The sequence below is a fragment of the Aptenodytes patagonicus genome, chromosome 4 (assembly GCF_965638725.1).
Source record: "Aptenodytes patagonicus chromosome 4, bAptPat1.pri.cur, whole genome shotgun sequence".
NCBI lineage: Eukaryota > Metazoa > Chordata > Aves > Sphenisciformes > Spheniscidae > Aptenodytes > Aptenodytes patagonicus.
Window position 1 is genome coordinate 61,851,111 of NC_134952.1, and position 12,041 is coordinate 61,863,151.

The 12,041-nt window shown below is 43.3% G+C and overlaps 1 protein-coding gene across 1 annotated transcript in view; it reads left to right on the forward strand.

Annotated features, from left to right (window-relative positions):
* The window catches only part of LOC143160105 (transmembrane protease serine 11E-like), a 44,741-nt gene that overhangs the window by 7,464 nt on the left and 25,236 nt on the right, over positions 1–12,041 (forward strand). The window contains exons 2-3 of the mRNA XM_076337650.1: positions 1,446–1,567; positions 2,300–2,418. Coding sequence (XP_076193765.1) covers positions 1,446–1,567; positions 2,300–2,418 — 241 coding nt within the window. The remainder of the gene's footprint in view (positions 1–1,445; positions 1,568–2,299; positions 2,419–12,041) is intronic.

Below are 12,041 nucleotides of genomic sequence, written 5' to 3' on the forward strand. Positions count from 1 at the left end.
AGAGGTTAATTAATAGGTGTTTTAGAGGATAGCAGGAGTGAAGGAAACACTAGCTAGGAGATCCAGGACAAGTCAGAACAGATATGAGTGACAAATGAGTATTCCCATTTTCACTCAATCAAATGTCACGATATTTAGCTGGAGTCAGTTGTTTTCCAAGCCGAAGTAATAAGGCTGTAATTGTAAGGCTTTACAATGAAATTAGAATGAAATATCAGAACCTGCTTCGATATTTATGTACAGTGCACAGTATGCTTGCTGTCTCATTCCTGCATGCAGCTGCAGCGGTCACCTGCAATTACTTTCAACTTAATGTATTTAAACTTATGGCTCATAAGGTATGTGTTCCATATATACTTTGTTATGAAGGTGGGAACTTGCTGAGATGCCTCATTCCCTCAGGAGAGGATCCCTGCAGCCTGCTTTCCTGGAGGGGGCTGTACCTTAACCTGAAGGTGTGCATGTTTGCATGAGTGAGGTAGCTGGCTCTAGAATGAAGAACTCTTTGCCAAAAATTGTGGCTTCCTGTTCTGTATTTTGTAATGGCTGATAACATAATAGAAAAATGGCTTTAAGGATCTTCAGATGTCTTTGAGTTTATAGCCAAAGGCAGAATTTGCTGTAACCTTTTTCAGGCAGTTTTTTGTCTAACTATAATACTGACCTCCTGACTGTTGACTTCCCTTGAGTTAATTTGGATTAGCATCTGTGTAATTAAGAGCACAGCAGACAGAAGTATCTGGCAAGGCTTCCTACCTATGTTCCCTGGTCCACTCACATGTCCTTGCCCTTCCCTGTCATTCCATTGCTTCAGCAAATACTGCTTAAAGCAGTGCTTGCCTTTTGCTTTTAGATTTAGTCTGGGTAAAACAGGAAGCACAGGCTGGCCCTCTGAAATCTTTCTCTTTTTTGTCCAGCCCTGCTTTGCAGGCTGAACTGGACTGAGAAGCTTGGATAACGTATAGATATGTACTATACGAAGCATGGAATGCTTTTTACCAATTTTATTGCACAAAGCAGTTCTAGGAGCAAAGGTACCAGTGTTTCTGTGATAACTGATTTGTTTAACCAATTGAAAGCTGCCTACATTGCTGTACGAAAGTTCACCTAGCTGAAAAATAAGTTTTATTCTTGCAAATTTCCAGTCGGGGGTCACATAAGAAGGTGCTTAGTGGGACTCCTATTTAATTTGGCCCTAATAATAAAAAAAACCCCAAACCCTTAAACCCTGTCTGTGTTCCATGACTTCTAACATATCCCAACATCTATTTCAAAATAGTCTTGAGTCATGGTTTCATTTTCAAGGGTGTCTGATAAGAAGTCAATATGCTGGGAAGAATCAGCTGATGTTGAGGGAGAAAACTTTAGCTTCATTTTGGGGGGTTATTAAATAGAAAAGGATCTCTTATTAATTTTTTCCCTTTGTACTTCTTATTTTCCCCCAGAATTCATCAGCCAGCCATCAAAATAAGACATCTTGAGCCCTGGAAAATTGCTCTAATTGTTATTGGAACAGCAGTAGCAGCAGCTGTCACCATTGGTCTCCTAGTTTATTTTCTGGCATATGGTAAGTTCTACATAACACGTAACATTACATAACCTATCACTGTTCCTATGTTTAGTGCATTTCCTTTATGCACACAATGCTGGGAGTTTGGTTTTCATCAGTCTGTCTAAAGCTCATTTGGGGAAAAACCACTGGCTTCTCTAGAGCTTTCTTTCCTTCCTCATTTAGCATCTTTGCAGATTTCTTAGGAACGTTTCCTGCTGCGCAGGGTGGTTTAGGGCTGTGGTTTCTGTTGGCTTTCACTTCTTTCATATCTTCCTTTTGATCTACTTCTGTGATGAGATCAACACACAAGTCTTCTGGTGTCCCTTACGTGAGTGACAGAGCCTTCCACTTGTCTCTACCTGTGGTGTTTCTCTGTTCCCTTGCCCTGATCGCCAGCAGCTGCCTGCCAGGGCTTGGTGTTGAGTGGGCATACAGGCCAGGAAGGAAGGTAGCTGACTAGCAAGGTGCAGCTTGTGATCCTGTGTGAGCCCAGAGTGCTGTTGGTTGGCCATAAATGTAACTGTTGGGGAAACTGGGCTTTTTGTCACTGCTTGGCTTAGATCACCTAACTCAACTGAGTTCTCACTCCTGGGCTCCTAACTTTTGGAAGCTGTATTTGAATGGGTTGGATACAGAAGACTCATCCACTCCCTAGATGTCTGGATATCAGTCAGCCCCAGGTGTTTCTCTAAAGTTCATTCATCTTGGTGCTTTGAGTATTGCCTGTTTCTCTTCTTTCCCTTTCAGATCAGAAGCTGTTCTATTACAGTGGCAACGTAAAAATCACCAACATCCGGTACAATAATGAATTGTCCAGACAGTCCTCAGGAAGGTTTAGAGACCTGAGCGAGAGGATTGAGAGGCTGGTAAGTTTGGACTGTTGTGCCTTTCCCTTATTAAGGACTGTGTGATAATACAAGAGTCATTAATGTGAACAGCTCACTCTTAGACCACAGGTGTCTGGTGTACCCTGAGCCCCCCTGGTTAGCAGACCTGGGAAATAGATAGCATGAGAGTCATGAATCATACCTGGCAGACCAGGCACTTGCCATTCTGCTTGTTCTAGCACGTCACCTCTCTTTGTCCCTGTGGTGGTGAAGCAGATATTGACAATAATCTCAGCTTCCTCCTATATCACTAATCATTTGTGTGTCTTCTCTTTCCCTGCCCTGAGCCTGACTTTGTGATTTACACCCCACTGTCTCTAAGGAAAGCATGCTTTTACACCCTCTCCTTTATGGGGTGGGGAACTCTACCTGTTGGGCTGTTACTGTGTTTTGAGAAAACAATACACAAGCCCTTGTCCTGTGCCTTTGGTATGTTTTGTTGGGAAACCCTCCTACAAATAGCAGAGGCTGCTGAGTGGCTCTCAGTCATACAGTAGCTATGGAAATAAATAGACACATTGCAATTTCCTTTCTTGTTTTCTCTTTGAGACACTTCCCCACAGATGATAATTACAGAGTTCAGCTCTTTACAGCAATAAGCATGTGATTGTGCTTGTATCTTTTTGTGTTTCATTCATCAGAGTCCGATGCGTATCTCTTACCTCCTGTTTAGCAACCTTGCACAGATACTCAGTTAATAGGACAATCAATGCTTTGCTCCCCACTGTCATTTAACTTAGGGCCATGCCACTTGTCCACAACAAAATGTGAGCTGTGGTGAACGTTGTTCTGGAGAAGTAGGGTGCTACGTAGGGATTTGGCAGTGCTAGCATCTCTTCCCAGCTCCACTGCTGAGGGTCTTGGAGATCTTAGTCAAGTTGTCCTCTTTTCTGCACTTGTTTCCTTTCTGCCCTCTTTGCCTACTGGGGACTGTAACTGTACCATATTTCCCAAGATCTGCTCCTCGTGCATATCTGTATGGATAGTCTTACATAAGCTGCATTTACTTAGGTGCTACCACTTTACAACTATTACCTAATAATTGCAGGCTTTTAACCTTGTGATATAGGACCTTGGAGAGAGAATGTTCTCCCTGACCAAGATGGCATTGTGTATTGCTGAGGCAGGAGGAAGGCAAGGGCTGGGGAGAAGTCTGAGGAATAACGCTTGAGTAAAGTTGTATCCCTTTCTCCCACTCCATTCCCTCTTCGTTTTTTAAAAATGTGGCTCCTTTGGCAAAGAAACACTTACTTTAGCTAAGAAGTTCTTTCAGACAGTGTCCAATGCAGTCAGATTTCCTCTGAACATGGCTATTAATTTAGGTGCTTGAATGGAAGCCAATGCTTTAGAAACCCTGTCTCCTCTATGGGTGTTGAGCACTTCTGACAGTAGTGACAGTAAATACCAGTGCTGGTTGAACAGTGAGAACCATTATTTCAGAGCATGTTAATTGTACCTGATAAGGAACAACATGGTGAACTAACACCATAACAAACATACAGAGAACTGTGTTGCCTTTCCTTCATTCCTGTGACTTTTCTTAAGAGCTGTCTTTAATTCAGTCATTAACTTCTACCTCCCTCTCTCAAATTTGGTGAGTTCTTTGCTGTAATTTTAGGTCAGCTGATATAAATGGTCCCTGCCAATAAACTTTGGCTTTTTGTGTTTTTAGCTCCAGATGTTCCATCTAACAAGGACGTAAGAGATTGAGAATTGTCCATAAGCTTATTTAAAGTGACTCCATACACTAATGAATAACAGTATGTAAGTCTGATTCTCTACAAGCAAAACTCATCTTGTGGTGATAAAAATCAAAGCAATCTTTCCAGAGACAGAAGTATCCTCTTGACTTCTTGACAGACAGCTGTCTCGGAACATCTGCATTTTTATTTTCAGGGTTTTCACACCATCTCTTTAATAGAGGAGGAGAGAGTTGAGTTTTTATCACATTTCCTGATTTGTCTGGATTTACCAAAATCCTTTGCAGTCTTTCCCCAGCTGGTGTCAGGGTTTTGGATGTCCAAGCCTTCCCATCCCATCGTCATAGTAGTAACGATACCTTAAGCTCATGTTGTGAAATAGTGAGTCAGTGCAGATAAATGCAATGTCCTTTCAAAATACTTGGTGTAAAGTGAACAGAAGTGAATCATCTCTGATAATCAGAAGCATTCAAATTACCTGAGTTAGTGCAACTCCCTGCCAAGTGCTCCCTTCTCTGATCCCTCCCCGATGAAGCCTTCTTCGTTTGTCCCCAGAACAAGCCTGAAAGGAGCTCTTTTCAGAGTTGATGTTTCACCAGGAAAAATGTTTTTTGCTCCCATAGGGAAGTCATCCCATGCCTTCCTTGGGACTGGCAGTCCTGATGTTTGCTTTGGTTTCCAGAGTTGAGTAGTAACACCCATTGTGTTAACGACATTCCCGACTCTCTTATCTCATTGAAGGTGGGAGGGAATGCAGCGAGATCGTGCCAGAGAGCTGATGAAGCTGGTGCACCAGTCAACATCTCAGGGCTGACTGGAAAGTCTGGAAAATGTCTTGTGGGGTGGAGCTGGGGGGACTGAGAAACAGATGACGAAAGGTCTTTGCTCCTTGCCTGGCTTCCTGCAAGTGGCTGTGAGGGTTCCCTTTGTGCTCTCTTGAAAAAGCAGACCTGACTGAATGCCACTGTGGAAAGAGATGTTCCAGCTCATCAGAGCCTCCTTGTTTTTTCTAGCTGGATCAGTCGTTCTTCCCTTGCCAAGCTAAAATGCACTGTGCCAGACCATGCCCTCTTGCACTGCATAAAAAGGGCACAGTCACAGCCTTAATGGCTTCTTTCCCAAGGAGCCTCTATCTTATAGTGGGTCCACTTAATGCTTGGCTGATCTGCACAACTTTTACCCACTGGTTTTCTCCAACTCCTGCACCAGACTCGGATTTTTTTTTTTCTTCCCCCACAAAATGTATTAATACTTTTGGATTTCCCCAAGAATGCCTTGGAGGCCCTAACTACCCTCTTACTAACAGCATCCCAGGGGAGATTTCCAAGGCCCTGCTCTAAGCTTTGCTTCTTCAGCCCCTCTGGCATGCCGAAGTGTGGAGGGAGCTGAGACAGCCAGCTCTAGATAGACGTGGGTGACTGGGATGATCCCAGTTGCCTACTCTGGGCAGCAGCACTAACTGCCCTGTATGCAGGGAGAAGGGGCTTTGTGTCTGGTGTGGAAAGTCATCTTTGACCCCAAGGGAAGGAGGTGTGCATTCAGAACAGCTTGAAAAGAGTACCTCATCAAGCCCATCTTAATGAGAATTGTCTCAGCTGAAGGCTGGCAAGTGTCTAGCTGTGAGAGAGTAGTGGATACCAAGCAGCCACAGCATGTGACCCCTTCAGTACATGGCTGGTTGCTCAATAGAAATGGACACCAGCCTTTACCCTGCTCATCAGTGACTTGCAAATGTACCTGTCTGCTCTTTTTACCACTACAACAACTTTCTAATACTTTCTCCTAGATGTTGTGGGCTTTCCCCTCTTCGAGGACAGCCTATGCCACCCTTCTCTTTTCCCAGGCACCTAGTATCTCCCTGTCTCCTTCTCCTCTGGCCAGAGCTGTTCCCAGCCCTGCTGTTGGGCTGCTTCTCCCTGTCCTAGTCCATGTGTCTTTGTGGACTCTTGCGTTAGACGCTACCCTCCACTGCTTCTGGGTCTGTGCCCTGTCAATTATCCCCTACTCTCTCCTGTTCCCATGTGATGGTGAGCCAGGCCGTGGGTTGGGTGGATGGATGCTTCTCAGGTATGAGTGTACCGTGGCTCCCTCCTCGGCTAATTGGGTGGCTGGGGGAGAGACGAGGTGTTTGTTTTCTCTCTGTGAGTGCCTTGAGCCATGGAATGGACTGGCATGGATTTCCCGTCATCTCATCATCCGCAAGGCACCTGGGCTCTCCCTGTCCTTCCACCATCTGAAACCAACACAGAACTAACTGTCTGGATCTGGGCAAAGTGGTTGGGGATTGTATTAAGAGGATACCTGGGTACTTCTGGGTAACTACTGCCTATCCCAATATTTCTATTGAAGTTATGGAATTTCATCAAGTAATTCTTGCCTCAGGACTCAGTATTGTGTGTCAGGACATCTCTTTTAGAAACAGACATCTTGCTTCAGTGTCTTAAAGTGATAAGAGAATCTTCTGTGTCCTTAAGTACACATGTTGGGGAAAGTTTTTAATGAATACAGCTCTTGAAGTTTGTCCTGATAGAATTGAATTAGTGTGGGTTTGATTTAGAAATAGTGTCTCTACTGGCTATTGCAGAGGCACTTGAGATACCACAGGAAAATGCTGCAGAATAGTTCTGATGACTGTGCCTGTTCTCAGACGGTTTAAGGACTCACTGATGAGTCCCTGTACTGGAGCTGGTAAAGAAGGAGGCAGTCTTCTCCCTTGGGAGGTGATGATTTTAGAGGTTGTTAACACATTTCTCTCACTACGAGGGGGGAGAAGCAGAGGGGCAGGCAGGTGCCATGTACCTCCCTCCCCCCACACACCTCCTGTTCTTTGTGCTGCTAAGGTGAGTGAGGATCCCAAGGACTGCCAGTACTACTCTCAGTAGTTCTCTGCAGCTCTGCACTGTCCCTGCTGCTTTGTGGCTCACAAACAGGGCTCGTTAGGTGAATCCAATGCCTCTGCTTAGCTGCCCTCTGGGCCACCACCGTGAAGGACACCAGTGGGGTGCAATGGGAGTTCACTTTGTCCTCTGCATCCTCAGTGATGCAGATTCTCAGCTGCTTCAGCACAATTCAGTTACAACCAAAGCACCCTGCAGTCTCCCAGCCCCCGGGCACTGATGTGTCCTCTGTGCGGACAGGGAACTGAGTTGGAGAGAGTTGAAAGGCCAAATCCATAAAGCCACTTTAGCACCTGAGAAGAGATCCCCAGAGATAGGAAAGAATTTTTCAAGTGCCTATGGGTAATCAGGAAAGGACTCACCTAGTTTCTTTGGCACACTCCAGTTTTATTCACCCTCATCACAGTACTTGAGTTTCTTTGTGTTTGTTCTCTCTTAACTCCCATGTAGACACTTTTGCTTCCATGGAAAGCAGAGCTTTAACACCTGATAACCTTGTTTGGTGGATGGGTTAGCCTTCAACAGGATGCTTGTAACTGAAAGACTCTCTGCTTTATACCCAGTGATAAGCTTGCAGTCGTTCTGATATCAGGAAGTACCTTGTATCATTTGAGTTGTGAATAGCTTACTGTCATATCTGCAGGGCCAAAGCCTGAAGTACTGGCTAAGGTTTTCGTCTGAGCTGAACTCAAAGGAAGCCTAGCTGAAAAGACCAGCAGCAGTGAGTGAGTAGAGGAGACCGCTGTTTTACGACACTTGGCCTTTTTAGGGTCAGATGCGACTCAGGTCTTCCCGGGGAGCAGAAGTGTGTGTGTGTATTTAGGAGAGACGGAGGTGAAATACAAATCAGTTCAGTGCCAAGAGCTAGCTGCAAAGCTGGCTGAAACTGTACACGAGGTGTGTTTGTCACACCTTCTGTGTGGGTGTTAAGGTAAAGCTCAGAAGCATGTGGCTTGCTCCATCAGTGCCTTATGGTCCTTGGGTCAGGAGGTTAATTCAGTAGGAGCAGATCCCCAAGGCAGCAGGTTTTTGAAACACTCCTAAACACTATTTGCTCTGGGAGACCAGACTGTGAGGACTAATTTAGAGGTGATAACTGAACCTGCCCCAAGAAAAGGGAGTGTGCTGAAGTTCAAGGGAGTCTAATGTGACTCTCTCTTTTTTTTTTTACAGCAAGTTGAAAAGTACAATTATCTACAAGTATAATGTAGCTTCATTTGCTGTATGTGTGCTGTTCCCCCCCCACCCCCCATAAAACACTTCTTTTCCCCTCTCAGCCCCTGAAACAAAAGAAAATTGAAGATAATTTCTCTGTGATCTGTCTAATTTATGGTAGCTGCAGCAGCCAAATCTTTCCAAGGACTTTTCAGAGTCTTGCAGCACCCAGACCAAACTGAGTAAGAATGTTCCTGGTTGTAATAAGTTTCAAAAAAGATTTGGTACTGTTTTCAGATATGGATCCCAAAATTTAAAACCTAAGTCCTTATTTAAACCCAAGCATTCCTAGGCTCTGTATGTGCTCCCTCAAGTACTTGCTTAGTACTGATATGAGGTGCAAAGAAAGGAACTTTTATTGAAAGTTGTTCTTGTTCTTCGCTGAAGGCAATTTTATTTAGAAGTGCATCTATAGTACAAAAGCCAGAAAAATGAAGCTTTTTAAATGAAGCTTTTTAGATACTTTTTAATAATGCTTTCCCTTTTTTCTTGTTCTGCAAAATAATGTTGTAAAATGGAAAAAAAAAAAATCTTTTATCTATGTAAAAAAGATCTTTAAGATTAAGGAGCATTTTGAGGAAAAAAAATCCTAAAATAAATTTAGGGCATTTGCAACTTCTGCTTTAAAAGCTTTATTTTAAGGGACTAGTTCTTGCAAATAGGAAGCATTGTCCTTGGACTAGCATGGTACAATAAGGATGCCCTCTATGGGTGACTGGGGCTAGAAACAAAGCAGAAAGCATCTTTCCACGGTAATTCAGCCAACTGGGAAACGTGGCAATGTAACAGTGGCCAAGATGACAGTGTGGTGACTTGTTTATTTAGATTTGGAATTAGAGGTTGACAGCATACTCGACTGTCAGTATGTATATATACAGGTGTGGCCTTAAAGGTATAGGTGAAATGCTGTACACTGAGAAAGGAAATAACTCACAGAAAGCACTTGCATCTCACTTGTGATGCTTTTTTCAAAAATTCCTATTGAAATAAAAGAAGAAAAAGACCACTGGCATAGGCGTATACTGCATTGATTTTAAAAACTGAGATGCTTTCTTGCTTTAACTTTTGTTTCCAGTTTTTCCTGTTTCCACAGATCACAGTAGCACAGGTGACTAAAAAAACATTGAGGAAAATACAAGGTACTTTTAAATGCTGGTGTGAGTTGATGCAGTGTAGTGCATGAAGCTGTAGCTTAGTGTTTTTCCTCACCTGTAAGATCTCAAACCGTCAGTGTGCTCTACCTAAATAGCATGAATTTCCAGGATGAAATGGTTGGTTATCAACCATGTGCCTAATATCCAACTTTTTCTCGAACTTAAATTCAACGATCCTTCAACTTCATTGATTCTTTGACTTATTAATACAATGTAGTTTTCTCAAGTAATAGGCATACAAGCTGATTTTTCTTTTTCATTTTTTTTCTTGGTTCAAGGTAGAAGGTCTAGTAAGTATGTACAAAGCCAGAAAAATCATAAGACACCACCACCACCATATCACCCCCCCCCCCCAATATATAACTCTAATTCAGATCCAGTGTGTGGCAAGAAAAGCTGTAAAATGTGCACAAGGAAAATGGATGTGAACCTTAGCTGGAAAAAGGAATTCAAAATTAAATAAAGGGCAATTATAGATAGTGTGTGTGATTAAGGGTAGAATCTTATCTTAATTATAGACCCACAATCCAGAATTACTTCATTGTTTACAGGTAATTAAATCAATGAAGTGATTCAAGATGTGAACTGGTGTCACTGAGATCAAAATCTGGCTGGTCAAGAGAGTGGTTGTTTAGAACATGGTGTTGTCAAAAGAGAGAATCCAAATTCGGTACTGAGCTTGCGTGGTTGATGGTATTTGGGCACTTGTAACCTGACTACATCACTATTGATCTTCCTTAGATTTCATAAAACTATTCTTTTCCGAAGAGCTATTCGCTCCTGTATTTCAGCTCCTTACCTCTAAGTATTGCTTAAAAAACCAGAGTGCGCAGAGTCATTTTCCTGGGAAAAGCATACCTTTTTTTGGGGGGAAAAAAAACCCTACACAAATGCCCCTCTCTGGATATTGGCCTAGATGGTTTTCTCTCCAAACTTGATTTTTTTCTCTCCAAAAGTTGGAAAATCTCCTCCCTAAGCAGACAAAATTTCAATGGCAGTGTGAAAGTTTTAGGAAGCTAATTATGGACAATTGAAAGCAGGGAGTAGGAACGGGAATACTTAGGTGACCTTAATTCTAGCTGTCGCTATTACATGACTATAATGAAACTCTCATGCCATTACATGCCTTTGAAATTGGTTGCACTAGGCATAAGCACGGTACTTTAAATCCTGGCGTTATCCCATGTATTAGTTCTCTTAATTTCTTTTATCCGAAAGACCAATCTTTTTAGGAACTACTGTACAAGGTCAGTTATTTCTCTTGCAGCTGACGCCTCCAAGAATCATCCAGCTATGCTCCTTATTTTAGTGCAAAGTCAATAGTGCTTACTCACCTCCCAGCTTTAGCAGTCCAGTTAATTGAAACTCTGTGAAGAGTTTGTGATACCATTTGCAGGTGTATGGGATCACACTGCTCTTGCCCGCTGTGACACATGCTGTCTTTGTGTATGTGTGGTTTCTGATGGGAAAGTTTCTGATCTTCTGGTTTGCTGGAGGCCTGTGGATCATTACACTTGCTCTCCTTCAGATTCATTTTCTTTGCCTTGGGCAAGCACTGTGGCTGTAGGGCTGTCGCTGCTGCGAGTAATTGGTATCTGTTTCTAAGGCGAGTGTGATGTCCACATCCTGGTTTGGGACAGTGCCAGGTTCAGTTTTTGCTGTCCCTGTCTGTCTTTCTCCTCCTGCCCTCTCTTCCTCTAATCTCTGGTAGGGTTCCCAACTAACCCCTCAGTTGAAACCTGGGCAGGAGATATATCAGGTTCTCAAGGGAGCTGGTACTGGATTTGTATTATGGTCAGCTCTGGGGGTCTCAGCAGGTTGAGCTGTAAATTGGATGCAAACTGTCCACTAAGTTGGGTGCTAGGTACAGAATTAACACAACTGATTAGTAGCAATTCATATTGTATAATTGCCACAAAACCAGAGAGTCACTTCACCAGGTGGTATGTTCCAATTAATATTTATGGTCAAAAAGCTTTAAAAATGACTAATAATAGGCTTTACATCCTAAAGAGCTAGTGAGGCATGAGGAAGAATGTCATGTGAGGATAACTGGCAGCAGGCAAAAGAGCAATAGTATTGAGCAACAAGAGGATTTGTGCTCTCAAACTTACTGAATGCTTTTGAACATCCCACACAAGTAATTCAGTGGGTTCAGCAAATATTCCAGAGGAAAGTTCTGTCAAACTAGCTTTAAGATAACCTTTTTGATAAATCCTGTTACCCTGCATGCAGTGGCAGAGCAGTGTGTGGTGGGAGAAAGCAAGGACTGACACAGCCAACCTTGCTGGGTCACTTCCAGACCCAGCTACACATCTGGGCAAGCCCAGCTCACGTCAGTCCTGTCCTACACTGGAGCGATGGGATCCCTGTAGTGTGTGACCTACTTCCAGAGCTTGGGGGTTTTTGCGTCCCAGGGAGGCAGGGCATATTGGGTGACTCTGAAATCATGAAGATTTTAGTAGGTTGCTCACAGGCCTCAGAAGGTTGGCCATGGTGTGACACGAGAAAAAGAAGATAATGAGATCTGGAGTTATTCAAGATGGGATAGGAAAACAAGTCTTGTTCATCAAGGTGTAAAGCAACTTCTGGCTGCAAGGAACAAGGAAGAATTTCCTTTGTGGCTGGGTTTGTGT